Source organism: Hippoglossus stenolepis, chromosome 22, assembly GCF_022539355.2.
Source record: "Hippoglossus stenolepis isolate QCI-W04-F060 chromosome 22, HSTE1.2, whole genome shotgun sequence".
NCBI classification, from domain to species: domain Eukaryota; kingdom Metazoa; phylum Chordata; class Actinopteri; order Pleuronectiformes; family Pleuronectidae; genus Hippoglossus; species Hippoglossus stenolepis.
Window position 1 is genome coordinate 15,551,364 of NC_061504.1, and position 25,801 is coordinate 15,577,164.

The 25,801-nt window shown below is 42.8% G+C and overlaps 2 protein-coding genes across 7 annotated transcripts; one reads left to right on the forward strand and one right to left on the reverse strand.

Annotated features, from left to right (window-relative positions):
- On the forward strand, nucleotides 1-10,656 carry syt10 (synaptotagmin X). Of its 5 annotated transcripts, none has more exons than XM_035147040.2 (8): nucleotides 1-322; nucleotides 996-1,389; nucleotides 3,717-4,278; nucleotides 5,684-5,804; nucleotides 6,107-6,278; nucleotides 6,657-6,786; nucleotides 7,954-8,054; nucleotides 8,155-10,656. In XM_035147040.2, exons 1-7 carry the CDS (start codon nucleotides 121-123, stop codon nucleotides 8,032-8,034), a joined length of 1,662 nt encoding a protein of 553 aa, XP_035002931.1. In that variant the 5' UTR covers nucleotides 1-120; the 3' UTR covers nucleotides 8,035-8,054; nucleotides 8,155-10,656. The 5 variants fall into 5 exon arrangements, with proteins under 5 accessions (XP_035002931.1, XP_035002933.1, XP_035002930.1 ...); XM_035147039.2 differs by having other exon boundaries at nucleotides 129-307; nucleotides 829-1,389; XM_035147044.2 differs by having other exon boundaries at nucleotides 188-322; nucleotides 829-1,389.
- tnnt2c (troponin T2c, cardiac) lies at nucleotides 6,957-25,801 on the reverse strand. 2 transcript variants are annotated; one of them, XR_004694528.2, is made up of 4 exons: nucleotides 25,653-25,801; nucleotides 24,638-24,692; nucleotides 16,040-16,406; nucleotides 6,957-8,254 (listed from the first exon to the last, which is right to left on the reverse strand). XR_004694528.2 is itself a non-coding variant. In XM_035147048.2 (3 exons), the coding sequence occupies exon 3, from the start codon at nucleotides 22,288-22,290 to the stop codon at nucleotides 21,451-21,453; it is 840 nt and encodes a 279-aa protein (XP_035002939.1). In that variant the 5' UTR covers nucleotides 22,291-22,591; nucleotides 24,638-24,692; nucleotides 25,653-25,783; the 3' UTR covers nucleotides 21,073-21,450. The 2 variants fall into 2 exon arrangements, 1 of the variants encoding a protein (XP_035002939.1); XM_035147048.2 differs by lacking the exons at nucleotides 6,957-8,254; nucleotides 16,040-16,406 and adding an exon at nucleotides 21,073-22,591 and having other exon boundaries at nucleotides 25,653-25,783.

Consider the following 25,801-nt stretch of genomic DNA (forward strand, 5'->3'; position numbering starts at 1 on the left):
GGTTGGGCTGGCCAGTCGCCGCTGCTCGTCGCGCGCACTGGATATGGATCAGGACGCAGCGCGTCTCGCCGCTGTCTTCCGCGCACAGGCTGCACAGCGCGGCGCGTAACCGGTGCCCAGATGAACCACCGTCCCCCCGGCTCCTCCGGCGTGCAATGGCTTAACAGGAGAGACATGAGTGTCCGGGCGGAGGACAGCATCACCTTGTGCCAGAGGGCTCTGCAGATCGTGACGGAACTTTGTCTCACGGGCCACGTCGACCGGGAGAAATGCTCGGATATATTCCCCCTGGAGAGCAACATACCAGGTAAAGGACACGCAGGTAAATGGAAAAAAGTCTTTCTTTTTTTTAAATCTAATTCCCTTGAATTCCACACTTTGTTGAAATGAAGACGTTGAGCAGTTGGATAAATCTTCACTTTACCTCTCACCTGTTAAAACTTTGCTTTTTGCGCAACGTGTCTTTACGCGGTGAAGTGTTTTTTTTATGTTCTACCTGTTGCGCATCTTGCTGCAGCTCAGACTGATGGAGCAGCAACAGGTGGATGAGACACAGAGGTGGATGTCTCACTGAAGACAAATTAAACAACGTCCTTCTCTAGTTTCTTCTCTTTGCAATATGATTTATCAGCGAGTTCCTGCATTAAACTTACATTATGATAAACTCTACGTCTAAATATGAGAGAGAAGAGGAGATGTTCAGGAGCAGATGGAAGCACCAGATTGTTTTTCCGTCTCTTCAGGCATGAACATGTGTTTCTCTTTAATGCTGTTGGTTCCTCTACTGTGGTTTTAAATGACTTTATATTGTCCTGCTTTATCAAACAGGTGCACATGCTGCCCCCTCTTTCTTACAGCTTGCTTTCTCTCCTGTTTTCTCTTTCTCCCTTGCATGTTTGTCCGTCATATTTTGTCCCTCGCTTGCCTCTCCTGTCCCCCTTTTTCTTGTCTCCTCCTCTGTCCTCCTCTACTGGTCTCTCCATGGTTACGTGTAGACATCTCTATTAGTCTGCTTGCCGTGGTCGTAGGTTTCTGTGGCCTCGCCCTGTTGGTAGTCTCTCTCTTTGTCTTTTGGAAGCTGTGCTGGCCCATCTGGAGGAGCAAAGCTCTGTCAGCCCACGCTGAAAATGGTCTCCACGTGGGCTTCCCCGAGGCGCCTCCACCCAACTCCCCGCCGATCACCGAGTGCAAAGCGCCAGAGGTGGAGAAGAAGCGCCCGCCAGAAGTGAAGGTGGGCGGACGGAGCACGGTCAAGCTCCTGGAGGCGGCCATGAAGATCAGCCAGACGTCCCCGGACATCCCTGCCGAGGTGCAGACGGCCCTGAGGGAGAAGCTCACCCAGCAAGCTAAGATCCAGAGACAGACCACAGAGCCCACCTCCTCCTCCAGGTACATGACCCCCTGCATAACCACTCCACTGGGCCTATTCATCTGCCTACAATCACAGTGTAATGACAGCAATTTTGTAACCCACTTCAGTTTGTTTTCCTGACCCCTACGATACAAAACTGTTGCCTACACGAAAAAAAAAAACCTCCTGGCAGTTGGTGACAGTGTGGCCGCAGCCCTGGAGCTGGTCTGGCACGTGTCACGTTGAGCATCATGAACTGGCCGGCGACCTTGAAACGCTGTCGCCCACATCAAATTGTGTCTTTCACTACGTCTGACTGGAAAAAAAACCCACCACCTCCTCCAGTATAGGCTCGTCAACTGGGGGCCGTGGCACAACTCTCTGCTTCGGTTTGAAACCTATAATCACAAGTCACGCTGCCATGGTAACGACGGGAAGCAACCACAGTGATTAAACAATCAGCTCTTGCTTCTCTTTGTTTTCTAGAGCAGTGATTAAAGTAGATCGTCCATAATAAGCAGTGCTGTGGGGTGGGAGCTGTCAGCGGTGGAAGGTTGGGTTTCTGGTGACACACGCCACGCAGCTGCGCTCGGTTTCTCAGAAGAAGAAGAAGCAGTTACTGACACTTGCTTTAGTTTATCGTTGGGCCTCGTTAATTAAATGATATCGAGTCCAAGGTCGTGGTGAGTAACACGCCCACCGGAGAAACAGAGAGGCCAGGTGAAAGATGACAGCGCCTGCTACTTTCTCAGTCCTTCCACCCACTCTTCTGACAGGGACTCGTGATTTTTAACGTTTAGGGTCAATCTGAGTTCAAGAGGAATGCAACTTAAAACCTAATGAAACTACAACAAAGAGATGGTAGATGTTCTTAACCAATTTCTATCCAGATTCTCTCTTTTAAACATTCATTGATGGGTTTATATAAATGCTCTTTAATGACAGGGCAGTTAACTGAGGGACGATTAATCATGTTGTGCACAAAAGGTAAGAAAAGGGTGAAAAATGTATTTTCCTACAGCCCAGTATATACACATAGTGTTTTATTTGGATAAACAACAGTCCACAACTCATAAATAATTGATTTTTACTTCATTGTAAGATGAAGACAAATAACTAATCTTAGCTGTTGAATAATGCAGATGGCTGTGGAATAAAACGCAGTCCCCACAGTCGTCTGCATTAGTCAATACTTTGTTTTTTGTTCCTGTCGGATGAGCCACAGTCTTCTACCCCATGTTAAGACATCTGCTTTGTGAGGGGATGGATCTAGCAGGCATTTGGATTTTGAGATATGTCACTAAACCAATTATCCAAATAGCTTTAATGGGTTGAGCATAATTTTTTTATTGTCTGTGAGATCATTCTGGAGACTTTTCTGAGCAGGATGGGATCAGTGCATATGAATATATACTTTAAAGCTGGCCACACAACCCACGAGGAGCCGCAGAGCAAATAGCTGCAGCCGATCTGATCAGTTAGTTTTAGTTGCATTTCAATCAAATTTCGATGTTTTGTTATGTGACAATATTTTTGCGTCTAGACTACAATTTGCAGCTGTTCTTTCGGAACCGTATCATTTGTGCCTCAGCTGTCAGATCGCTGTGATTGTCTGACTGTCGGACGGGGAGGAGGGCCAGTTGCTAGGTGACAACATTGGCAAGTCAAACACAACGGTGGTTTTCCCCTCAAAAGATGTAAACCTCAGGAATTTGCCGCATTCGGGGTAATTGTTTTTAATAAGAGCTTCAAATCTGAATGCTGAATTTTTCCTTTTTCAGAGGTGACAAAAAAGGAGGAAACCTTTCTATTCGACCACATGTGGTTTTATGATGTTCTCTCAAGGAGGAGAAACAGCAGTAGGTTGAATCTTCTGTGTAGTCTTGATTTTAAGAATAATAACCCTCGTTACCAAGCTCACGGAACAGATATGTACATCCTGTGTTTGTCCAGGTCATTGTTGGCATTTAAAACATGTCTACATGCATTAAGCAAATTGAAAGATACGCCTCAAAGAGTCATCACTGGTACATGTCTTGGGAGTGACCCATAGAGGGCGCAACAGCCACCTGAGACCTCTGGTTATGTGGAACTAGATTATCTGAGCATCCGCTGGTTGTTCTAATCTAGATTTCTGTGCTTCTTCCCTGAAAAGACAAAACAAACCACCAGGAACCATGTGTGAGCTCCTCTTCCAGACGGCAATATGTCAAAACAAGTTCCATAAGCTCCACATTATTATTCCTCATGCTTTTTCAGATGTACCCTCTCCTGACAAACCATTAGTGCCCATCATAACAAAGCCACTCATGCGTAACACTGACACTCGAGACATTTACCAGATGCCCTCTTCCCTTCTCAACAGGCACAATTCATTCAGGCGCCACCTGCCTCGTCAGATGAATGTCACCAGCGTTGACTTCAGCATGGACGCCGTGCCTCTCCGCCAGTCTTCGACAGTGAGCATCGGAAGAATAAAACCTGAACTGTACAAGCAGAAGTCTGTGGACTCGGAGGGCGAGGCCACTGAGCCCGTGGAGACGTGCGGGAAGCTGAGCTTCTCGCTGCGCTACGACTACGAGGATCAGGCTCTGGTGGTGAGGATCCTCAAGGCCTTGGAGCTGCCGGCCAAGGACTTCACGGGCACCTCCGACCCGTACGTGAAGATCTACCTGCTGCCGGAGAGGAAGAAGAAGTTCCAGACGCGTGTCCACCGCAAGAATCTGAACCCCATGTTCGACGAGACCTTCTGTTTCCCCGTCGTGTACGACGAGATTTGCAACCGCAAGCTGCACTTCAGCGTGTACGACTTTGACCGCTTCACCAGCCACGACATGATCGGCGAGGTGGTGGTGGACAACCTCTTTGAACTCTCTGATCTTTCCAGGGAGGCGGTGGTGTGGAAGGATATTCATGCAGCAACTACAGTGAGTCGGCGTTCACACTCGCACGCTGCCAGATCCTCACACACGCGAGGACACTCTCGCCATGTAGCAAACTTCCTACAAATCCCCAGTGAAGGGGGCACTTGTACTGATTCTGAAAAGGTCTTAACAGGAGGTATTTGTCTGAATCACTCCTAAGAGCCCGAATTCGTCAACAGTTAGAAGAAGTGGCAGGTGGAGCACGCTGCATAATTCAACGGCTGTGGGGAATGCGTTTCAGCAGCCAAACACCCACACGTGTTTTTTTCCAAAAACTTGCTGGGTATTCTCCACGTAAATATAGCAAATGAGAGTAAAAATACTAAATCGTGAGAAATCTCCAAAGTAGTTAAACAAACAAGGCTTTACACGGTTATGTCATGTAAACACCAGTGTCATATGTAACACACTAGCCCACACAAACACATTTCACTCCTACATAAACACGAGCCTCTGCTTTAATTAGGATTTATATCAGGGTGATAAACAGTGAGTCTTTGTTTTCAGGTTCACATTAACTCCTGTAAGATAAATTAACAACACAACTATTTATTCAGTTCAGAACCTCACCAGATATGAATCTTTATTTCCTTAATTGAGTTTGATGGCATTCATCAAGTTATTAACACATAGTCTGTGCGACATTGTTAATTTCATGGAAATCTATAGTAGACTTACATTAAAAAATGACCTTTATTCAAATGTCCAGTATTTAAATGTAGATTAAAGAATACTGAAGGTCCCCTCTCAACAACATGGTATTTATACCTGATGTGTGTTCATCTATAGCACATAAGTGTGTATAATATTACCATGGATATGAAAAGTTACATTTCCAGGCATCTCAAAGAGGAAACCTTCAATGTCATGATGTACAGGTGACAGTTGAATTGAATGGGGATGCTTTTAAAAAAGGTTTGTCCTGGAGATTCAAGTTCACGTGTAGTGTTTGGCCAGAAATGTGATATTTCCAATGCATATTAATGGGGAAATAATCTATTCGTATTATCATAGTCATACAAGTTACAATACAGACATGACACCTTTGAAAAAAGTAGTTTTGGACAAAACTTTGCACAAATGCGAAGAAAATCCACCAACCCAACATTGTTTTTGAAGCCAAGATGATGTTTTTGACTTAAATATAAAAATGTACTGATACCCAAACTCAAGCTGTGCTCGCTGCTCTGCCATCTTTCTTAGTCTTCCTTCATAAACTGTTTATAGTCCAACTAGTTCATTTTATCACAGGAGTCGAATGTTTCTCCACATAAAACACAAACAGCAATAGTTTTTATGATTATTAGTTTACTTAACATTGCTTTGGCAGTTTTAATCACATAAGTAGTCAAATCATTTAAAAATGTACAAAATGCATTCAATTGAGTTTTGATTTCGTGTTCCTCAGGAGAGCGTGGACCTCGGAGAGATCATGTACTCGCTGTGCTACCTCCCCACAGCGGGGAGAATGACCCTGACAGTCATCAAATGCAGAAACCTCAAAGCCATGGACATCACAGGCTCTTCAGGTAACCCCCGACGGCGGATAAAATGTGGCTCGCTTCAAACGCTCAACCTGAGCCATAACTCAGACTTAGTTGAAAACAGACAGTGGGTGTCCACTTAGAATGGAAATGGGGGAGAAGAGATACGGGGAGGCCACTGAGAACAAGTGTGAGCGGGAGAGAAGTGCGATAAGAGCACAAGCTTCACTCGAAAGAAGCCATTTGTATTTTCTGTTTCTCTGACATTCAACTGCTTCCCCCTGAACATTTAGTTCTTTATTAAATCCTCCCATTTAACGGCAATATCAACACACTGTGTCTCTCAGATCCGTATGTCAAGGTGTATCTGATCTGCGACGGACGGAGGTTGAAGAAGCGGAAAACAACGACCAAGAAGAGCACGCTCAACCCCGTGTACAACGAGGCGATCATCTTCGACATCCCCCCCGAGAACGTGGAACAAGTCAGCTTGTCCATCATGGTGATGGATTACGATCGGTGAGTCCAAGCTGGAGACGTACAAGCTGTTCGCTGGATGTCCTCATTTGTTTTAGGTTTAGGATTTTTAGGGACATGATAACGGAAGAAAAAGCTTTGAAACACATTTAATTAGTTTGTGAAATTGAGGTCAGTTAGTTCTTTCTCCTGGTTCAGGCTCGACCTTGACAAGCCTCCAGCTACATTCCAAGACTTTTTCTTCTCATCTAAAAACCCAGTGAATAACACATTTATTTAATCAGCACAGTCATTCTTTGTGTATCTGTACCCGGACTACAGGACACATAACTATGTGCATCTAAATCTGTGCTAATGTGTGTGTGTGTGTGTGTGTGTGTGTGTGTGTGTGTGTGTGTGTGTGTGTTTTGCTGCTAACAGGGTTGGACACAATGAGGTGATCGGTGTGTGTCGCGCCGGGCCGGACGCCGAGGGCCTTGGACGGGATCACTGGAACGAAATGTTGGCGCATCCACGGAAGCCCATCACACACTGGCACGCGCTGGGAGAGGTACAGTGATGTTGTCGTCCTCCATCCCTTCACCCCCCCCCCCCCCACACAGTCTCAAAGAACTCATATTTACAGAGCTTTCTAGGAGCTCCTGAATGTGACAACGAAACCAGATCATCCCATGTTTGAAAGTTGAGCATTGCCACTGAACTACACTTTTCCTTTTCTACTCTGAGAGCATTGTGGGTAATTAAGGTCTTTTAAGTAAAACATCTGGCCTCTAAATGATCTCCTGTACTTATTATTATCTATTCTGGATTCAATATATATCCCACACAATACCAGTTTCATCAGAATAGTCAAAACAATGCATTTAGATTTATTAAATCACGTTTTTTTTGGTCAATTCGCTTTTATTTTAAAGAGAAAATCCAGGAACGTACAAATATAGAAATAAGACAAAACGGATGATTTCATGATTTAGAGTCGTAAGTCCAGTTCTCATAGAGAAGTCACGAGCTTTGCAAACTTCTTACAATATTTCCGAAACCTAACTCTTGGATGTATTGTTGAAAATATCATTATCAAAAAAAATACCATGTGTAAAAAAAGTCAATTTTGAAATTGTTAGGTCGTTTTTTTATCATTTGACAGAGGCAGATCTTTTTTCACGTCGTTCACAGTAGTTTTCACATTTTTCATGTTATCCATGTTTTTTCCTCTTTTGCCGAAACCGCCCCCCCCCCACCACCTGACGAATAGGAAAACACAGGTGATTACTCATCTTCAGTGGTAAAACGTCTTTATGTAAAAAAACTGTGATCATAGGCAAAATTAAGTGGAAACAATGGACCACATGCTGTGAGCGGTGGCAGAAAGGTAAAGAGTCAGAGGACAGAGAAGGGCTCCGACCTCAGAGGAGGAGATGGGTGCACACGTCAGTTTGGGATCACACGTCTGAACTCGAGACTAAGTCGAACTTATTTCCAACCTGCATATAGGGCAAAATAAAAGTATGATTCCTACTAGAGTCTTAGGAAACATAGCAACTTTTTTGAATACATATATCGTCCGATAGATCCGAATTTTCTGTATTGGTCAGGCTCTAATTCCTACTTCGACCATTTTGGGGACAATCCTGACAATATTCTGACATAACTCAAGAGTATCTGACAAAGGAAATGCGTTTGCTGTACAGCCCCTGTTTAAGATTGTGCTTCTTTCCAGAGGGAGTCTCATATTAAACCTGCATCCGGCTCCCTCGGCCGTAATCTGCTCATGCGATCTGACACCACTGGGCTGAAATGATCTGTTTGCCCATGATCACAGTGCGTCCTCAGCACAAGAGAAATACCTGTTCACTTTCCAAACCGTATGTCTAATGGCTCCGTCAAACTTGAATGTGTTGTGTGACATTTTACGTTGCAGTGGCCCGGAAGAGCAGCGAGCTTTGAGAGTCAAGGGTCGTGTCCTTCCCCCAAACCGCCGCAGACACCGTGAGACGGCCACAGGTAGAGTGATAACGGGACTGTGAGAGAGAACAGACGTTTGCTTAGAGCTGCTGCAAAGCTGTGTTGCCTATTGTGATCACGTTGTGCAGAAAAAAACTGAATCCATTCCAACATGTTTCTTACCTGTGGAAAAAAAACAAAGGTTGTGATGAAACTGTGTGTATTCACTCATTCAAGCTGCAGCTCTTGAAGGGCTCCACAGAGCCGGCTATGCACAGCACCAACTGTCACTCAACTCGAGAGTTCGTTTTTCCTACAGCTGCTGTGACGTTTTGTTTTGCGGACCACATGAATAGTAGACTTCACTGCGAGATGTCCTCAGCGATTCACGTCCAGCTATTCAATCAGTATTTCTGGGCCCTGGAGTGAGTTATAGAGCTGGAGTGAAACCGCGTTTTACTTTGAAATGGCACAAAGTCAAAAGGGCTACTCTGCTCAGTGCCATTAAAGCGTTTACTTGATTGAGGAATAGTCTTTAAATCCAGCGAGGCCTGATCTAGTTTTCAGGTAATTGAGCGTCTACATGTTCTGGGTAAATTTCCCAGTCATTGTTACCTGCAGATATCAGAACCGTCGACAGGACTCTTGGATCTAGAGAAGCAGAAACATGTAGCAAACATATGTACAGAGAGATGAAGAGCAACTAGATTCAAGATGTGTGTTTGAACTATAAAGTGAAGTCGTTTCCAAAAACCGGGCAAACCTAATTTTAGATTACAATCTCATATTTATTTTTGTATTCACCAGATAGATGTCAGAATATAATTGCAAATTGAACAAGTAGCTTATAGAAATTATTTAATCATCCTCTCATACTACAGGTATGTTTGAATATAGGTAATTTACTACCTGCCTAAACATGTCCCTTGTGTTTCTACTTCAAGAATTAGTTCTAAAAAGATAAAATACATGTTAAATACATTTAACATCAACGTTTAAACATATGAAGAACACAGTATCCAGATTGTAACTGAACTTTTCAGTCATCAACTCATTATCCAAGTTACCTTCATGTTCGTTCAACACACAGATCAGTCCTCATCCCGAAAACATTTTCTTGTGCAGTGTTAAAAGTGAAACACAGAGTTTTAAAATATGAACAAAAAAAGCAGGAAACTAAGCAGGTACAGTAAACTGGGTCCACGTCACATACTGGTGGTGTTATTATATCATATTATTTATGCAGCAATCAAGTGCACATTAAAGGCCCAGAACAATGTCGTGATTTTAAACTGCGAGCAAAAAAGTGATAAGCCTGCTTTTGTTTGTTTGTTATTATAATTAAGAGAATAGAAGTAAATTAGATTAGATTAGATCAAATACAAAATATGAGAAAAAAAGTTACTGCACATTGCAAAAAAACACAAATAGAGGGCTTCAAATTATTATTATTATTAATTAAGATAAAAAACACTTAGCATAGTGTGTGATTGTTGCTTTTATTTATGGACGATGTGGTTTTATTCGTGTAAAATCAATTAACGGCACAAAGATGAACCGAGTAGTTTGTTTTTTTATTCCATAGTGACAGTGAGCAGGTGTGAGTGAGTGAGTGACTTCACACACATGACGAGTCTTCAATCAGGGACCCGAGTCAGTTAATTAGCGCGGTAGAGACGCGGCGATCAATTAAAAAAAAGCCAAACTTTATTGTACAGCTTTTTTCTTCACCTGTTACAAATTCAGGGAATTGCTAATCCATGAAAAAAACTTTAAAAAAGAAAGATACACATGTACTTTCAAACATTTGCAAACATTCTGTTGATGTTTTTTTACATTAAGCCATATGAAATTAAGCTCAGTGCATCGGACTCAGCTTCTCCTTTGTGAGTAATAAAAACCCAACATAGCAAATAGAAAGAAAAAGGCTATGTACTGTTATCTAACTTGCACACGTACCGATGCATCTTTCCCTGTGCCGCCCTCGATATTGAATATTTCTACGTGTAGCATGTTGTTCATCACTTACTGAAGGGGAAATGGATGTGACATTTCAAACTTGTGTGTGTTTACATTTGTATATATACAGTATACTTGTCAATGGCACTGTTTAAATATATATATATATATATATATATTTTAAAAAATAAGTTGTCGTTAAAATGATCAAAAGAAACGAAGAGACGTCTTCACAACGTGTCTTTCTATTGTTTGGTGTTAATTTGAACAGCGCGGACTTGTAATCGAGTGACATTTATACACGTTCTGTAATAGTTGTGAGCAATTAGTCCAACTGGGAACCCAGTGACGCCGACTCTTACCTTAACCAGTAACTTCATGTTTAGAGCAGTTTAGAGCTTTGATCGCTGTGATTGTTTGCATATTGAGTGAATCTACGGTAAATTTGAGAACAGCTGCACCCCCCACTGTCATGACGTGTACAGTTTGTGATAACTTTTGTAAAGATTTAAAGTAAACATTTGGGATATCATTTATTGTATCTGTTTCATATGTATTTTAACAAAATAAAAAAATAAAAAATCAAGAGTTATAACATATCCCTGTGTGTGTCGTTGAATGAAGGGCTAAAGCTAAAGCTAACATCTGCACTGTGGGTTGATACGTGAGCTGTGTCTCAATTCAGGGGCGGCAGAACCCGAAATGAGACGCTCGGGTTCTACAGAGTCTCACCGGGATCTGCGTCACACATCAGCTCATCCGGCCCTTATTGCTGTTGCCTAGAAACAGAGCTGACCGTTTAATATGACAATACAGTTTTACTGCCCCCTGTTTACTGCTCTGTTAGCTGTGTCCAGTCGAGTTGAACCTCGGCACTGAAGCATTGGACGTCCTCGTGGACAGCCCGGACGTGACACTATAAAGCAATTGGACCCTGACACAGCTATTGGCTTCTACTTCCTCCCACTATCCAGAAACGAGGCAAAAATATTTTGGGATATGAAGGCTACCATCTTACGCAGATGACTGGAGTCCGTTCTCATTCAGAAACCATCTTCAAGAACATTTTATCTGACAAGTACATTCCCTTAGGTTTGGTTCACGTCCCACCCACTAACATGGAGGAGGAGGGGTTTCTGACCTATACTATACCTACACTTTTCAGGAGATGTCATGTCGTCCATCTTTATATACAGTCTATGGTCGTATCTTCTTCACACACACACACACACACACACACTGTCTGTTTAATTATGGTTCCGTCACACATCATAGTTTTTAATGCTTCGTTCCTCTTGTTTTCCGAAGCGGACGATTGTAAGTGGGGTTTTTCAACTCGCTGTCAAGACAACAACAAGAATAACTTTTCTCCTTTCCCCCCTAAGTGGAGAGCAAGAAGTGTGTTGTGTGCATTTAAAGCATAATTACCCTGAATAATACAACAGCGTGCCGAACAGCGTGAGATGAAATAGTAGAGAGAGAACATTTCTTATTTGTGCTTTCCACAATTTGCAAAGCAAGACAAAGTGTATTTGTGAAGCGAGTTTCGAGGGCAAGTGCTTTTCATAAGATATCGAAAGGCACCGGATTGTCAAAGCAATGTCCGACAATATGAAGAAGAGGCAGTTAGACCGAAGGGTTGAATTTAATTAGCTAAATCCATATTTTCCTGTGGATCTGCACCAAATTGCATTCTCATCAAGATCCATGAATTAATCTCTGGGAAATTAAAAATAAAAGGTTGCAATGTTTTTTGAAAGCGATAAAAAATGTACAAAAATGTGATTGGATCTTAGCTCGTGTCCCTCCCACCAAGTTTTGTGGAAATCTGTGTCGTAGTTTTTGCATAATCTTGCAAACGTTGAGGTTTTCTTAACAAATCAGAAATGTGTTTTGTCCCGAAACTCTTCAATTGCATCATAAACCAGCAGCAGACAGGAGGCCAGTGTAAAGATGGGCAGCCTTTCCCTTTTATATTCCCTACAAATACTGCAACACATGCTGAACTGCATGTTTTTCTACAAATACACTGTGCCCTTCCACCACTGCTCACACAGCAAATACTAACTGTTGGATAACCACTCGACTGAGGGACTCAAGGCCTGTAAGTAAAAAATAAAGAGCTTCTCTGATGGATGCTTCCCTGCGTCTCCTCCTGCACGCGTTTGATGGTGAAACATGAAAAGCACATTTTGATCTCTCGGCGAGAAGCGCGAACCGCACAACAACTTCCCTTTGATCCACGATATTGCCCAGAAACACAAAAGGTCGGGGTGTCGCGTTCGTCTCCTTGGCGATAGAAGCTGCCCACTCTCCGAACGCTAAACCCATATTTAGAGTGGAGCGCTATCTGTAGTTAGCCCCCGACTAATAGCTCGGCGTGGTGATACGTGTAATTAAAGCTTAGTCATTTCCTGAATGATTGTTTGTGCTGGATGTTTAACACCGCGGCTCCACGGAGATTGGATGTGACCTCGTGGTGCACGTCAACAACGCACCTGCGAGATTAGTCATCAAATTAAACATCTCAGTTTCAAACTATCAACGCAGAAGACGCGAGCTTCTCTCAACTTCCACTCTCTGAAGAGACTCTGTTATGAATAGTAACAACTTCTATTCTCTTTTCTTACCTTCCACATTTTAATAACTTTAATTATTCAGCACTGGTTTATCAAAGATGGTAAAAACTAGATGTATCGGTGGAGATGCACCTTTCACAGACATATCAGCGTTTGTGTTTGACAATATAGGTTGATATGAAAACTTGTATTTTACACAATTAACAATGCAGAGAAGATGTTTATGTAATAATAAAGTCGTTGTTTCTCAAGAAATAATGAGATTGGTAATTTTGGATCCAGAGGGAATCCAACACGAGCATTGGTTCCCCTCGCGGCTTATTTGCTTCTTTTTTTCTTATCTCGTAATATTACGACTTTTTTCTCATCACATTACGACTTCATTCTTGTAATATTACAACTTTATTCTCATCTTACTACAACATTACACTTGAATTTTGTTCTTCTTCATATTGCTCTAATAACATCAGAAGGATACAGATATTGGCTGATATATCAAAACCAGCATCAGACCCCAGAAACCCTTTCTGGTCAGGCTCTAATAAAAACTGACTTTTCCTCATTTTTTAATAAAAAATATTTCATTCTTTTCACATCAACTCCTATAATCGAATCAAGAGCAAATCATATTCTGTCAAACCAGGGTTGTATTTCACATGCTTGTTGTATTCATCCCATTTCCCAGAGCCTGGTACTTCACAGAGGGAGATATTGTTGTGAATGAGCAGGTTTTGCTTTAGTGTTGCTGGGTATGCCACGGCTCATTGGATGCAGAGGGTCAGAGGTCAGATCACTAATGGCGAGGCAGCGGGGGGGGGCTGCTTCTATTCCCAGAACAATGACAGTTAAAGGGGGTAAGTGGAGGGACAGTTATGTAATAGCCGCCGCCCATTACAGCCTAACGGTAGCATTTATGGCCTTGAGTGTCTCTGTTATAAAAACGCACGGCCCTCCGGCATGTGGTCATGCTTAGAGTGCAACCGGTCGGCGCTGGGTTACGTAAATCAGATATCAGAAAATATGTTGTGTAAGATTTCCAGCCGGTTAAATATGACTATTCTGTCGTATCAGATAAAGAGTCCAGCACAGACATAGAAGACGTGAAAACAAAGCACAGACACACGCTCGTTCTTTCTTCTAATGTCACCCTCCATGATGTGAATGGGAACCTCTCTGTCGCCCTGGAACATCTGTTCAGAGTCGTCTTGTGTTATCCTAATGATTCCTCCCGTCTGGCACAGGAACTCATCTACATCTCCACACTACGTCTGACATTAACGCTCCCCCCTCCTGTCTTGGAATGGAGGATAAGTAATGACGTGAGGATGGGATTGAATTTGAATCACCACCAGTATCAGCTTCTTGTAAAAATGTCGGGTCGGACGAAGCCTCTTATATTTGCTGCCAATGTGCATTTTGTCCTCGCTGAGAGAAAAGGTCGAGTTTTGATGTGCGCATTCCTGTAATCTACAAAGTGAGACACCCAGCGTGCATCTTGTTAAATAGATTTTGAGTACAGCATGTTTTCGAGCATTTCAAATACTAAGAGAAGAAAAGCGGCGAGCGTCTGTCAAGTGAACGGCAGGAACCAGGAACCAGGCATCACCGGCAGCGAGGCGATGAAAGGTTGAGGAGCTGCTTTTTGAAGCATTAGACGGAGGCGACAGAGGGAAAACATATTGATGTAGGTGGCTATAAATAGATGTTTTACCCCATGGGTACGAGCACAGGAATCCTCTCTCATTACTTCTCCTCCTTCCACTGATTTGCCCTGACAAAATATGTCCAGTTCATGAATAACCGCGACGAGGATTCACATTTAACACCAGCTGAACGTGTGAATTTTTTTTTTATTTTGGCCTTTAGAATTTCCCCTGAAGCGTAATTAGGGAGGTGTCGTAATTATTCCGTTAAAAAAAAGTGAATTTAACTGAGCAGATCGACGCGTAGAGTTGTGAAGTGGGATAAGTCGTTGAGTTCAGATTTTCCTCATTCTTTAAATTTTGTGAATATCTCCTGAAATACCAAACGTGGAAATGTGGAGCTCGTCCTGATAAATCGTACGATCCTTTAGGTTGTTTTTATGACTAATTATTTCAATTTTGTTTCTGAAAAATCATATTTAGGCATGATCTGAATACCCATGAGCCTCCACTGCCTCAACTTTACAGCCGTGGCTCGAACTCTTAAAGTCAGTTGCCTATTTATCCTGAATTTAAAAGTGAATCAATTACAATTATAGATGTTATTTTCAGCTCTGAGATTAGAAGTTTCCTTCCAAAATGCCTCTTGGGAGTCAGAGTTATCTTCTCCTCTGAAGTTGCTGTGCACAACAGGCCTGTGACGTGGATTTTAATCATAGAACCAGATGTTTTCTAACCAGGAGAGCTGCATATATAATAATGTTTCTCTATGGAGAGAAGGGCAGGAGATCTGCTACTAAGCTCACGTTAATGATCTCCATAGTTTGGGCGATGACAGAATAAATACCAATTACTCGCGGACATTTTCCATCTCTGACTCACTTCTGGGGATATTTTGGTATTTGCTTTATTGACTGTGGTCATTATACAGTGAAGATCAATGCTTTTTAAGTAAAGACTGCTCCACAGAGGGAGGGTCAGCAAACCAAATCTTCATGGGAGACATCGTTAGTACCTCAACCAAGAAGGTTAGGTTTTCATCAGTGTGTTAGTTAGTTAGTTAGTTAGTTAGCAGGATTATGAAAAAACAACTCAGTGAGGGGGTCTGACCTAAGGAGGAACCCATTAGAACTTGGTTTGGATCCAGATCAGGATTTTACTTCTTACTCTTTTATATCCATACATATATGACTTTCCTTTGCCATGATTGTAAAGCACTTTGGCTCAAATCCTGCTGTTTTTTATGTGCCACATAAATAAATGTGTCTTGACGTGACGTGGTCATGGTCGAGGAAGGGGCCACAGAGTTTACTGTAAACTTTCCTCTCTGACAAGATGCGTTCAAGCTACTTTTAGACAGAAAACTCTGCAGAATAAACACAATACACCAACACCTGTGAGTCTGATCATAAAAATGTTTAAAGAAACATTAAAATCACAGGTTTCGTCATATAATACAAATCTCTGTGCTTCACCATCCAAGTGTCCAGATAATAAGAAATGAACCCCAGTGAACGTTCTCACACAACCAGAGCTGAGGACTAAAATCCTTTTAAGGTCTCAAAGGTTTTTCCTCCTGTGAGATCATCCAGCTCCCTCTCCCTCTTTACCCTCTGACTCACACTGGTATTAAGCCCAGTTTCACAATTACTGTGAGAAAGCCAATTAAGACGCCACTTACTCTGGGAAAAACCTTGGTTTCACTGCGGCTCCAACAGGTGTGAGCGGCAGCACCATCATCAGTGCCGTCCCCGTGGTGGGAGGACGTGGTAATAACGCGGTGGGAGGAGATGGCTCCGCTGGGATCAGGCCACTCCAGTGTCTCGGCTGATTTACATGGCGAGCAGAGGTGGAGGAGTCGACATGAATCAGCCGGCAGACAGAGAACACGGCGGAGGACGTGAGCTTGAATCTAAATACAGTCGTTTATCAGATGCCGCTCATTCTTCCTCAGGTATGGCGAGTGATGAACCCACAGTAGAAATCCAATGGGCCGAGTGGAACAGGTGGGCCAGGACGTGAAGGATGGAGAAGAAGAAATCAGATCTCTGTGCAGACAAATAAATACACAAAAGTTTTGTGTCAGGAGTTGTCGTCTGCACGTTCACTCACAGTCTGATTATTGGTCACAACATCACTATGATAGATGTATTATAGACATTATTAAACAAGATTAGACCAATGCAGCTCTGTGAGGCTGAAGAAACTGCTTTGTAAGATGAAGAGTTGAAATCCAATCATTGTGAATGACATGTAAAGATGTAAATGGTTATTTAACACGCTAACAAAGCCAGATTATTTGTTTTCACACGACTAAACTGGATATTATTCAAGACTAGACCACATAGACAGTGGCCACAAAACTAAAAACTAGATCCAGTCATTGGATACATGTAAAATAATTAAAGTTTACAGTTTAACATGTTTACAGTCTTGGAGTTATAATTACAACGAGCAGGGGAACTGGTCGACTGATCCGATTAGAGCAGGCAGGTTATAGGTCACCGCCGATACTAACCATGATGATGCAGTAGACCGTCGCAAGTGGCTACACTCGGCAAGTACTTTTAAACCTTTGTCTATTTAGAAGTAAAGTTTTCACTTGAGTACACGTTTGTCTATCTATTTCTACTTTTACTCCACCACAGCTGGACTAGAATCTCTTGAGATTTGTAAGCTTTTATACGGCGACGCTATGAAAGAGGCACGTTTGTTATTTCAGGCTTTCAGCTTTAGAAAAACACCTCGAAATGCCTTTGCCAAACTGAACCCTCACAAATTGCAGCACTTTTTGTACACTTGGAAAAGTGGTTCCGGCATCTGCAACATTTCAAGTCAACACTTCCATTTAATTTGAGTGAATTTAATATCCGATCAAATGCTGCTCGTCCATTCACAGACGCGATACGAACACTATGTCCCTTACAGCTCGATACATCATGTCCTGGACGCACGTCTCGTCCCACACAGTGTGTCTCACTCATCGTCTGACGCCTGCGCTCACAGCAGTCAACAGATGTGTGATGTCACATGATTGTATTTGATGCGTCTGTCCATGAATGAACAGCCTGAACTCACACACTCCACTGAGTGAGTCATAGTTTGGACCTGTGTTCTTACAGTGTGTCTGTGGGCGCCGCCGCCAGGAGAACGTTAGTGTGGGTTGTATTTATAGAGATGCATGACGACACGGGGACAACACACACACACACACGCACACAATGACTCACTCAATATACAGAAGTGTAGCATCCTACGGTCCAATACATCTGCATTTCCCACACATCAAGTGGGTATGAGATCTTTTAATAAGCACAAACAGGAACACGTTCTGAAAGGACATCAGCTCTCTTCAGTAATTCCTCTTGTGTTATTAAAGCATTAGTGTCTAGTCTTAGAGAGGATGTGCACTTCAACATCTATTAGTGTATGAAGCTTTATTAGCACTTATTCACACAATGAAATCTCACCAGTCAAAACTTTGATGCCACAAAAGAAAAATCTAACTTTTCAAATTCCGGGGATTGAATAAGGTTTGTTTTCTTCCACAGATTCCAAATGTTTTACTCCCCAACATCGACCTCAGGATCGGCCCCAAGAAAACTCTAATATATTAATATCATATATTATCAACTATAATTTGTTTCTATTTTAACAGTTGCAGCAAGTTTCTCTAAATGAATAAAGTGAAAAGATAAGTCTCATTTTTACTCATTGCCTCACATTAGTGGGAATGAAAACGAGTCACCAGTGTTCTTCAGAGACATGAAGCCATGGAACATGTCACAACACAGGAAAATGAATATTTCTAATTAAACTGCAGTAGAAAACATCTTCAGATTAAGCTGCATGATCTGAAGCCACTGTTACTATTCTCACTGAGACTGTACTGTGGAGTCGACTGATGCATTCCAGCCCTGACAGACACTAAAGCTATGTACTCATGAGCTCGCTCTCACAGGGCCGCAGCGAGGCGCTGATAGGATGCACGGCCACATCACGTCTTTATATAGCCGCAGGGATCGGCGCTGGAAAACTTGGGAGGATGCTAAGGAGGTGCAGTGATGAATGCCCTGTCAGACAGGCTAAACCTCCTTTATACCTCTGGCCGCTACCAACTCCCACCTCAATTTGGAGGAGGTTGGGGATAAGCCAGAATGGCCCAGTCTCCGGGGCGGACTCATCTATCCACAGGGCCGGAGCCGGAGCATGTCTCTAAAGTGGGATCCACACTGTTACGGTGCGTGTGCATGTGAGGACGGCGCAGTGACATATGTTCGTCATAAGAAACACGCTAACCTTACAGAAAGGTGAAAAATAAAAAGAACAGCATCACGTGTTGTGACTTTTATTGTTTATGATCATTAAACTTACCAACCTGCACCTAATTCAACGAGGTGCCGCGTGGCAGGGTGCTTATTGCTTAAGTACCCAATTCTCTGCATAATTAATGTTAAAGCTATGAGTAACAGTGGTTGTTTCATTTAACTGAAGTGATTATTGTCCTAATTTGAACTCGGCCGGTGGTAGAAATATTCATATTCTCCAGGAAAAGGAGCCATTTCACCCTCTAAAAGGTGTTTTATGATTATAAACTGCATGTGACTGTGTTGTTCATTTGTATACATGAACATGATGAGTGGAGCTGTAAGAATAATCTGTATGAGCCAGACTCTTTGGTTTTTTAAGAACTGAAACAGTTGATCAACAGAAAAATTATCAGTTCATCAAAAATACCAAATATTCTCCAGTTTTGGTTTATCTACAGTGGGAAAAAAAATGGAAATATCTGTCTCACCCTATACAGACGTTTACATCCACCCTCTTGTGTCTCTTGTGTATTTGTGTTTACAATAGCAGCTTATGTCAGAGTCACTTTATCACTGCAGCGATGACACCTCCACCTTCTACCAGCTCCTGTTGTCATGTACAAACAGCACTTTAATGTTCTCTGCAGCCAAACTCGGGCTGACGTGAAGATCACTCTGGAGCGTGATTACATCCTCAAGTGCCCGGAAAAGGGACTTGAGGCTAAACACTGAAACAAAAGTGTTAACGGCTCATAGTGTTGCTGAATAGCATCACATCAGTACGCCTGTGAAACACAAAGACTCAGGCACGGTCACATATCTGGATTATGTGGATTCTTAACACAGTTAATTTGTATTTTTGTTTGCAGCTTTCTAATCCTGTTTCATGGAAAATAAGACTTTTTCAGTGGCGAGAAATAAAAACAACAAGTGAACAGTGACCAGTCACAATCACTCTAATTAAAATGGAGATACGGAACGGACGACCACGCGGGATAATAAGCTCCTGATCAGGGTTCAAAGTGAGGCCGAGGAGCTGTCAATCACCAGAGCGCACGTTACTCTGTGGTCTCTGCTGGATGTTAATGAGCTGACGGGACAACACCCGACTCACGACCCTGTAGCTGCTGCTCCTGCTGCACACACACGTACAGCATCGAGCCTTTTTGAACGATTGGCCGACAGAAAATCCAGATTTCCAACAGCAACTTAATTCCAGCACCTTGATTTTTGGGAACATCTTGTTCCCTGGTGCAACACGTGAAGCTGATTGATGCCCCTCCCCCCTGGATGCTGTCAGGTCAGACATTTTTCACAACCTCATCAATACAGACCCGATACAGCAGGATGCTGGTGGAGTGGGTGTGTTGAGGCTGGAGGAAGGGGGGGTTTACAGAGACCTGATTACACAGACAGCCTCTCCCCTGTCTCTATGGTAACCTGTTGACATACTGTCGTTTCTGGAAGGTTTTAATGGCTCATCACGGTCATGGGAGGAAAAGGGGTGGAAAGGCATCGAGAGGGAGTCCAAGCGTGAAAGATAGAAACTCTGGGGAGAGAGATGTACCTGAGTTTTATACTGACATGCGCTCACGTGGTGAAAAAGTCTTTCTCTGTGAACTAATAGACGTAGATTTCCTGTTCGAAGTCTCATTTTTGGTTTCAATAGAGTTTGTGGATATAAAAGCTTTACACCAAGAGAAGGAACATAAATATAAACACATACCTGGTTTATGAAACAGAGGAAAGTGTTTGATTCTTCAAATTAAAAAGAAATATGTATAATATAGACATACAGAAGCATCCTGCTGTGTAATGCACCTTTTCCCAACAGTGTGTTTTAAAAGTTGTACACCACAAACTGGTGCTCTGGTGCCACCTAGAGGGAATAGCGTGACACTACTCTTTACTTTGACATTGACTTGACCGAGAGGAGGATGTTTTCAGGACACAGAAAGTGAGTGGATGTAAAGTGAGTGGCCCTATGATACATAATCCTGATTTGATTAACGAAACCAGAAAGTGATTAGAAACTGAAATAGAAGCAGCTGCTACAGTAACCTGTTGATCCAGCCGATAATACGCGTGTGGTCTATTATTGGAATTTTCTTAAATCTAAATTGTACTCATGTCAAATTGCACAAAATTAAAAAGATCGCAGATTTTGTGTCTTTGTCATTCTAGTATGAAACCTTTAGGAACTCAAACTCCTTTCTGTGAAGCTTCTTCCACTTTGTGACTCGCCCTGAGCTGAAAATAGACTTAATCAGCTGCGTAAAGAAATCAGCTGTGCAACACCTGTTTTCAAATATTTAACAAGCCCCACACACACACACAGACACAGTCATTCCGTCAAATTCTAAAAAGTTACAGAGCTTCCATCAAAAAGCAGAGACGTGTTTCAAAAGGTTTGACTCGTGATTTATTGGAAACAAAAACAATTTTGGCAGCTTACATGAAGACTTTTAAAACAATTTAACACACAATTCAGATCAAGGAATAAACGAAAAGTAATCGTGAACAAATGTGTTGGTGAAAAAACGTTAGTACACAAGAGGTAAAATAAAACAAACTTTTCAACCACAGCTTGTGAGCAGACGAATACAGTGAATGTTGATACTCAAATGTCGTTCAAGATGTTGTGGCTTCCTTAACTTCAATTCTCTCACTTCAGTTCCCCGGCTGGCCTGATCCCTGGGATAACTTCTATGATACAAGTTGTAAATTCAAGCCAAATAGTCCAGGAACAACTTGGCAGTCCAGTTGCCGTGACTTCGGCCGCTCACTTCCAGGAGCCTGCCTTGCCCTTGGCGCTGCGGGAGGTCTTAGACGCTTTGGAGCCCCTCTGGTGGTCGTTGACTCGGTTTCGGAGCACGGAGATGTCGTACTTCTGCCTCTTGAGCTTCTCGGCCAGCTCGAACTTCTCGGCGTGGAGCTGGTGGAGCCACTGCCAGAGGTCCTGCGCCTTCTCCGCCAGCTTCTCCTGGTTCAGGTGGTCGATGTTGAGCGGCTTCCTGCGCTCCAACAAGGCCTTCTTCTTCTCCTCCCGCGCCGTCAGCTTCTTGCCCTTCTTCTGGTCCACCTTCTGCAGGTAGCCACCAAAGGACTTGTTGGTGAATATCTTCTTCTTCTTGGCCTCCTCGTCGGCGCGCAGTTTGGCTGCCTCCTCCTCACGCCTGGTCCTCTCCTCGACCAGCCGCGTTTGGCGCTCACGGTCCTGCTCGGTGCGGACACGTTGCTGCTCGGCCCTGTCAGAGCGACGGTGCTCCATCCGGCTACGCAGCGCCAACAGTTCCTCCTCCTCCTTCTGCCGGTTGGAGAAGTGCAGCTCGATCAGCGTCTGCAGGTCATTGAAATCTTTCTCTACTCTCTTGCGGTGGAGGTCGTCGAAATCCACCTTCTCACCATCAGGGAGCTTTGGAGGAGCAATGTTTGGCACATAAGTCGTCTTGGGTCTCGGTTTAGACCCTTCTCCCTGCTCGTTCCCCTCTGCATGCTCCTCTTTCTTCTCTGCCTCATCATCTGTCTGCTCCTCTTCCTCTTCCTCATTCACCTCCTCTTCTTCTTCTTCTTCTTCCTCCTCCTGCTCATTCTCCTCCACAAATTCCTCAGTGTCTGACATGATGGGACCTCGGAAGCTGTACGGGCACGAGAAAGCAGGAGGAACACCAAGACCAGCTGGTGTTTCAGAGACGACTGGGGTCTCGGGCTTGTAGCTCGGGGGGTTTTTAAGGCTTTCGCCATCACCATGTGACCGGAGAGCTGACCACAGTCTCCAGAGTGTGGGTCAGCAGCGGGGCGGATTTTGAGACAGATGGAATGGTCTATTTTCTCCTTCACCAAGTCTTGTCAGTCACATACACCCCCACTTATCCCCTAAAGACCCCCTGCTGTCGACTCTGACCCTGCAGGGCTCCTCATTCCTTTGTAAGGACAAGATGAGAGACTATTTCAGACTCACAACAGATGCACACACACACACACAGACACACACAGTTGTGCTTTCCAGTCCCACAAAACAAGAACAAATAACAATCCATTCTTTTAAAGGCCCCCGGAGCCGCCTGCACCGACAAGAGGCAGAAATTCCCAAGCAGAAAAAAAACAACGCAACACAACTCCTACACAAATCGTGGATCGTTCCAGTGACGTACTTGAGCCGCGGTTTTGGGAACTTGCTAATCCGTCGTGATGGTTTAATTGCCACCGCTGAAGAGCAGGCAGTGTTTAAGAACTTCCATTAGCGACGCAAATTGCGATCTCTTAAGTGCGTAAGAGCCAGCGAGGATTTTAATGATGGGAAGCTACAGCTGTCACATTTTCCAAATTGAGCTAATACCTTAAATATCCTGTGCCGGGGATATTCAAGGTATTAACACCAACAGACAAAGGTTATTTTTGAGTCAAAATAAATGACTGTAAGTGTAAATGGAAATGTGTGAATCTATCTGTACGTAAAGAGAAGCCCGACTGATTTATGGATAATATCGGCCGATATGAGCCTTTGACAGACAAAGTGGTATCCGTGTTTATGTTTGCCGAAATGAAAACTTATTTTACAGTCAAAGACGATACAGAAAATGTGCATTAATTTTCTGAATTCAAGGTCTATGAATCGGTTGTATTTGTGTTATCCATTTATTTATAGTTATCTATAATAAAGGTTACGATTAAACTGTATAAAATCAAGCCTCAATTGCAGTTCACTGCCATAAGGATTCAATAACAACATTTTTTACTAATCATTACCAGTTTTCATGTATATATATACCAGCCAGTACATTGGTATCGGAACGTTTTACTCCCTCGTATCATCTATCAGCGTCATCTGCTGCCATAAATCTGTTATTATTATTTATCTAAAGTTTTCCCTGCAAACACAAACAGTTTGAAGACAGACCGGCGTCATAAAAAACCCTCATAAAGAACAACGACGTGCAAGATGAGCTTTACTGCTCCGACCTCGTCGCCATTTTGGAATGTAATGAAAACATTCTTGCTATCGGAGGCTCTCTGCTTTCAGCACCGAGAAGATTAAAACGTAATTGCACCCACGAGGCAACATTTAAACGCCGACGTCGAGAATGTATGTTATCACGTCTTGAGTTATCAGTGGAAAAGGACATATGCAATTTTCAGAGGATGAGATAAGTGACAAAGAGAGACAGGTGCATGCGAGAATCCCAATTTAACAGCCACCTCCTTAGGATAAGTTATTCTGCTGTAGATCACACATTGTCTCCTGGGCGTTATGTTTCAGTGCTGCTATAAATCTTCTGGAGCTCAGATTATAATCGTGGCCTTAAAGGACCACGAAACGAGTCTTAAAGCCTGTGAGAGAATGTCCCGCGTCTGTCTCATCCCGGAGTGGACGGAGCTGTGCTGCAACATGCCTGTGCACAACATGAGGACAGCAGGTGGCTCCAGTATAATCAAGGTCCCTCAAGGGACAACTGTGTCCATCAGCAAAGACAGACAACAAATGACGAGGTCTATGAATAGACACAGACACAGCTCTGAATGAGGGACACAGTAGGACTCCTGTGTGTTTAAACCTCATCCAACTGGTTTACAATCAAATACAAAACAGTTGAAGAGGCTGACGTCCTGGTAAGATCAGAGTAATAATGAAGCAGCTTCAGGAATACAGCAGTGACAATAATCAAACCAGTGTTTCTGCACAGTTTGAGTCACTGAGTTCAAGAAAAGTTTGTGTCGCTCACGAGAAGCAGCTGCTAGAAAAACCCTGGATGCACAGTGACCTCGTCTGGTCAACGCTGTGCAACTGCAGTTAAGTGTCACTCAGTGATTCTCTACGGTTGAGGTTGAAAAGTTGGTTTGTTTGTTTGTTTGTTTGTTTGTTTGTCAGCAGGATTACGCAAAAACTAGAGTGTGGATTTCCACAACACTTGCTGGAGGTTCGTGGGACATGGGTCAAGAAAGAAGCAATTCAATCTCTGATTACTCACCCATCACTGCTGAGTTATCCCCAGTAGCTCACATCTTCTTATTTTGTCCAGTCACCTGTGGGCAAAGAGAAGAAAAACATTAATTTATATTGTTAATATTAATATATATTGTTAATATTAAAAAAACATATTTCAATAGCTGTCATGTCATGCGACCAACTGACTCCAAACCAATGCTGTATTGTTTTATCACACTAGAATTTGTCCTGTTCATCCAGGGTAAGAAAACAATTCAGCTTTAGTTTGGAGTCAGTTACATGACGTGGAAGCTATTGGAACAAAATATGATTTTTATTATATATAAATATTAATATTAAGAAGTACTCAAATTAAATTAAAGGGGTGTGTCCTATTTATCTAGGGTAATAGGAATCATTGGGTCACGTGATATAGAATGAATTGAAAGAAAGAAATATATGAATAAGAAATATAAAAAGCAATACAATCTATATGAGTGTAAGAGTTGTGTCTTTTTTATTTTATGTGATATATTTTCTGATATGATTTGGGTCACGACACGGAAGCTGTTGAAAAAATGTTTTTTTAAATATCAATATTCACATAAAATACTAGAAGCAGTAAAATCTATAAAAAAAATAGCTGTTTATCTATGTGTTTTTAAAATATAATATCAGAAAATATAAGAAGTAGTCAATTCAATTAAAAGGGGTTTGTCCTATTTATCTGGGGCAGCAATACTCTCTGATATGATTGGCGTCAGTGTGTCACATGACGCGGAAGCTGTGAGCCCGGAAGGGGATGTGGGAGTTGTAGTTCTTTAACAGGTAGGTCGTTTTCTGACTTTAACAGCGTGAACTTGAACTTTGAAAACGTCATTAACCGTTTCGTTGATTTAAAAACTGCGTTAAAGTGTATTGTTGTGAGTGTAAAACCGGAAGTTAGCACTTAAGCTAACAGGCAACAAGCTAGTTTTCAGCTTCAGTGTAAAACTTGTGGTTGAAATACTTTAGTTTCCACGTGTTTCCGGTTTTTAACGTGTCACAGATTTCATTACCTCCACGTCACCAGAGACATTCAACCCCCCCCCCCGGTGCTCGGGCTCAGCTCTGCGGGGATGAGGACGTGATTCAGCGGCTGTGTTGCCTCCGTGTGTCCGCTCGGCAGCACCGGTGCCGCCCCCCCCCTCTCACTCCACAGCGCCTC